The following is a 3597-nucleotide window of genomic DNA, read 5'->3' on the forward strand; positions in this document are numbered from 1 at the left end:
CTCACTGCGCACTGGGATGGACGCTGCCCAGGCCCTAGGGAACTCTCCTGTCCCTGCCCTCCCTGCAGCTCTCGGAGATGTCTGTCACCCTGCTGCGGGACCCCTCCATGTCCCCCCTGGGGGCAGCCACGCTCACCCCCTCCTCCACCTGCCCCTCCCTGGTTGAGGGGCGCTACACTGCTGACCTGAGGTGAGTGAGGGGGGATGCCCACAGAGCTTCCAGCATTAGGCAGTGAGGGCCACTGTGACTGAGGGCTCAGGTGTCCATGTCTCACTCCCGCTGGACACCCTCCTCTACCTCACAGCCCTGGACACCACTTGGCTTGACATGCGCTGAGTAAGGCACAGTTAGTCGTGTGGCTTTGGGCAGATGTGGTGGGAGACGCCACCCTGTCACCAGGCCACTCCTGTCTGCATTCTGGGGGGGCCCTGCATGACACAGAGAACCGCCCATGGGATGTCCACAGCTATAATCTTTATCAAAGCAGAATGGCCACCTTCCACCCTCCGAGCAGCTCAGGGGTTTCAGTCAGCCACCCGGTTCTGAATCCTCCAGGGCTCCTGAGCATGGCCCCTCTGTCAGGGCAAAGGCGAACGGATGGCGAGGGGCCTTTGAACTGCAGTGAGGCCTTGACCTGCAGGGTGAGATCGACTCAGCTGCCCACGTGCTCTGGCGCGTGGAGTGGGGGCTGGGAGCACTGGCGAAGGGCTGCCCCCACCGGTCTTTACCTGAGTGTGTAGCGTCCGCTGGGGGCCGTGCACGTACCCCAGTGCACAGCACATCGGGCTGCTGACACAAAGGCTGGCAGCTCAAGTCCCAGAGCCACTCCGAGGATGAAAGGTGTCAGTCTCTTCCTGGGAACATCTACAGCCTCACAGCCCCAGCTGGAAGGTCACCAGGAGTAGGGACCAAGTTGAGGTCGGCAGGTTTGGTTTATTAACACAATAATTACTGCTAATAAGTTGTGGTCTGGAGAAGATTATTGAACATCTCATGAACCACTAAAAGAACAAGCAGGTCTGTCCTAGAGAGAGTGAAACCAAGTTGCTCCTTGGAGGCAAGGTTTGAAATTCTGCCTCATTTACTCTGGGCATTTGCCAGGAGGACCCAGTCCTTGGAGAAGGACATCATGCCTGGAAGGGTGGAGGGTCAGGGCAGGAGAGGGAGACCCTGGGTGAGATGGATTGACATAGTGACTTTGGCAATGGGATCAGACGTGCCAGAGATGGTGAGGTTGGCTCAGGACAGGACAGAGTCCAGGGCTGTTGTTTGTAGGGTCACTATGTGTTGTAGTTAAGGGGACAGCACCTAACAACCAGAAGTGTAAAACCTAGGCCCCCTCCCCCAAAAATGGAGCTGTTGCCATGGAGTCCAGAGCTCGGTGACCTGTGCGACAGAATGAAAGTTCAAAGCTGCTGCCTCAGGGAGGCCTCTGCAGCTGGCGGGTTCCACTTTCCACAGGACCACACTCGGGGACCTCAGGAGAGGCTGGGGGGCAGGCGGCCCACCGCTGAGGCTGCCACACAAGCCGAGCTCTCTGCTCTCTCCAGCGGAGACCTGGTTCTCTAGTCGGGCACCTAAGACTATAGCACTACCATGACACAAGGTGGCACGCCATGCGTTTCATAATTATCTAGAAAAACAGCTGAGTGGCCCCAGAAGACACCTGGGAGACGTGGGGAGTGGCGGACTGCCAGCCGTCGACATGTAACTAATTCTACTCTTGTTTTAAAGGTGTTTTCTAGATTTTTTTTTAAAAAAACAGGAACGGGCGCTCTGGTCCTCAGAGTCAATCGGTCACCAGCAGTGCCCCTTCAGCTTGTCTTAGGAGCACCTACCTGCTTTCCTGAGGGCTAACCCCTTGGGCAGCCTGGGGGCAGTGGGGGAGCCACACAGCGGCCACCCAGCCCCAGGGTCTGGCTCTCAGCTCAGCCTCCTGACTGCAGGGGTGGCTCCCCTGGGACTGGCCTGCAGGTCTGAGAATGGGGGCTACCCTGAGCCCCAGCAGCTGGGCTGGCCCAATGGGAGCCTGACAAGGATGTCCTGGTCTCCTCACTTTTCAGGACCCCACAGCCCTGCTCTCGACCAGCCAGCCCAGAGCCTGAACTGCTGCCTGAGATGGACAAGAAGCTCCCCTCCCCCACCCAGGCCCCAGAGGCGGACAAGGAGCCACAGCGCCTGCTGGTGCCAGACATCCAGGAGATCAGGGTTAGGTGGGTAGATCAGCCCCAAGCACACCCACTGCCTGGAGGGAGGGCGGGGGGGAGGGTGAGCAGGCAGCATCAGCAGGAGGCGGGGTACAGAGCAAGGCTGGGCCTGGGGTGCAGCCCTACAGAAGGGCCCTACAGGCCTGCTAGCCCTGAGGAAGCCGTAGCTGGTAAGGTGGGGTCAGGGCAAGGGATGTGTCTTCAGGGCTTGCCAAGGGCTCAGGCCCTGCTGCTTGTGTTTCTGGGGGATCTGTTCCCACTTAACTGTGGCCCCCAGCTGACTGCCCACACACCTGGGCCCTGCCCCACCTCCACAGCCCCATCGTGTCCAAGAAAGGCTACCTGCACTTCCTGGAGCCGCACACGGCCGGCTGGGCCAGACGCTTCGTGGTGGTGCGGCGGCCCTATGCCTACATGTACAACAGTGACAAGGACAGTGTGGAGAGGTTTGTGCTCAATCTGTCCACCGCTCAAGTGGAGTACAGCGAGGACCAGCAGGCCATGCTCAAGGTAAATGGGGGGCCAGGGTAGAGGTGGGCAAGAAGCCAGGGTCCCTCTGCAGGCATCTTCACCCACGGGACAGCCAGGACAAGAGGGCAGTGTGTGGCCACTGCACCTCCTCCTCACAGAGCCACCACGGGCGGGGTCAGGCCTCTGGCTGGGTTGCAGCTGGGCTTGATCAGCTGATTCCCTGGGGGAGGGAGAGGAGGGGACAGTGTGCCTAGCATCGCTGTCCCACTGCTGACCGAGGCCACAGGGCTCTGGGAAGGGACCCGTGAGGTGAGTCCAGGCACCAGACTTGAGGAAGAGTCCAGCCTCTTTCTGACTCTTTCACCCCTGCTGTTTGTGCCACTCACAATGGGGCTGTCCCAGAAGCCCTGGGGGGGCAGTACCAACGGTGGGTTCCCCTCCCCACCCCGTAGACACCCAACACTTTCGCCGTGTGCACGGAGCACCGCGGGATCCTGCTGCAGGCCAACAGTGACAAGGACATGCATGACTGGCTGTATGCCTTCAACCCTCTCCTGGCGGGGACCATACGGTGTGTGGGGTTCCCACCTCCAGGGGAGGGGGTGTGGGTGGGGTTCCCACTACTAGTGCATGGGTGTGTACAGGGCACAGCAGCTAGGGGAGGGGGGTGCAGGGCACAGCAGACAGAGGAGGGGGTACAAAGGGCACAGCAGACAGAGGAGGGGGTGCACAGGGCATAGCAGAGGAGGGGTGCACAGGGTACAGCAGACAGAGGAGGGGGTACAAAGGGCACAGCAGCCAGGAGAGGGGGTACATAGGGCACAGCAGCCAGGAGAGGGGGTGCACAGGGTATAGCAGAGAGGACAGGGGTGCACAGGGCACAGCAGACAGAGGAGGGGGTGCACAGGGTACAGCAGA

General features: G+C 60.4%; 1 protein-coding gene across 2 annotated transcripts in view; it reads left to right on the forward strand.

The window, feature by feature from the left end:
* The window catches only part of KIF1A (kinesin family member 1A), a 58924-nt gene that overhangs the window by 53614 nt on the left and 1713 nt on the right, over positions 1-3597 (forward strand). For both annotated transcript variants that reach the window (XM_006893430.1, XM_006893431.1), the window contains 4 exons: positions 69-190; positions 2065-2214; positions 2526-2718; positions 3132-3250. In XM_006893430.1, coding sequence (XP_006893492.1) covers positions 69-190; positions 2065-2214; positions 2526-2718; positions 3132-3250 — 584 coding nt within the window. The remainder of the gene's footprint in view (positions 1-68; positions 191-2064; positions 2215-2525; positions 2719-3131; positions 3251-3597) is intronic.

This window comes from Elephantulus edwardii, unplaced genomic scaffold (genome assembly GCF_000299155.1).
Source record: "Elephantulus edwardii isolate Elephantulus edwardi_28Jun2011 unplaced genomic scaffold, EleEdw1.0 scaffold00127, whole genome shotgun sequence".
NCBI lineage: Eukaryota > Metazoa > Chordata > Mammalia > Macroscelidea > Macroscelididae > Elephantulus > Elephantulus edwardii.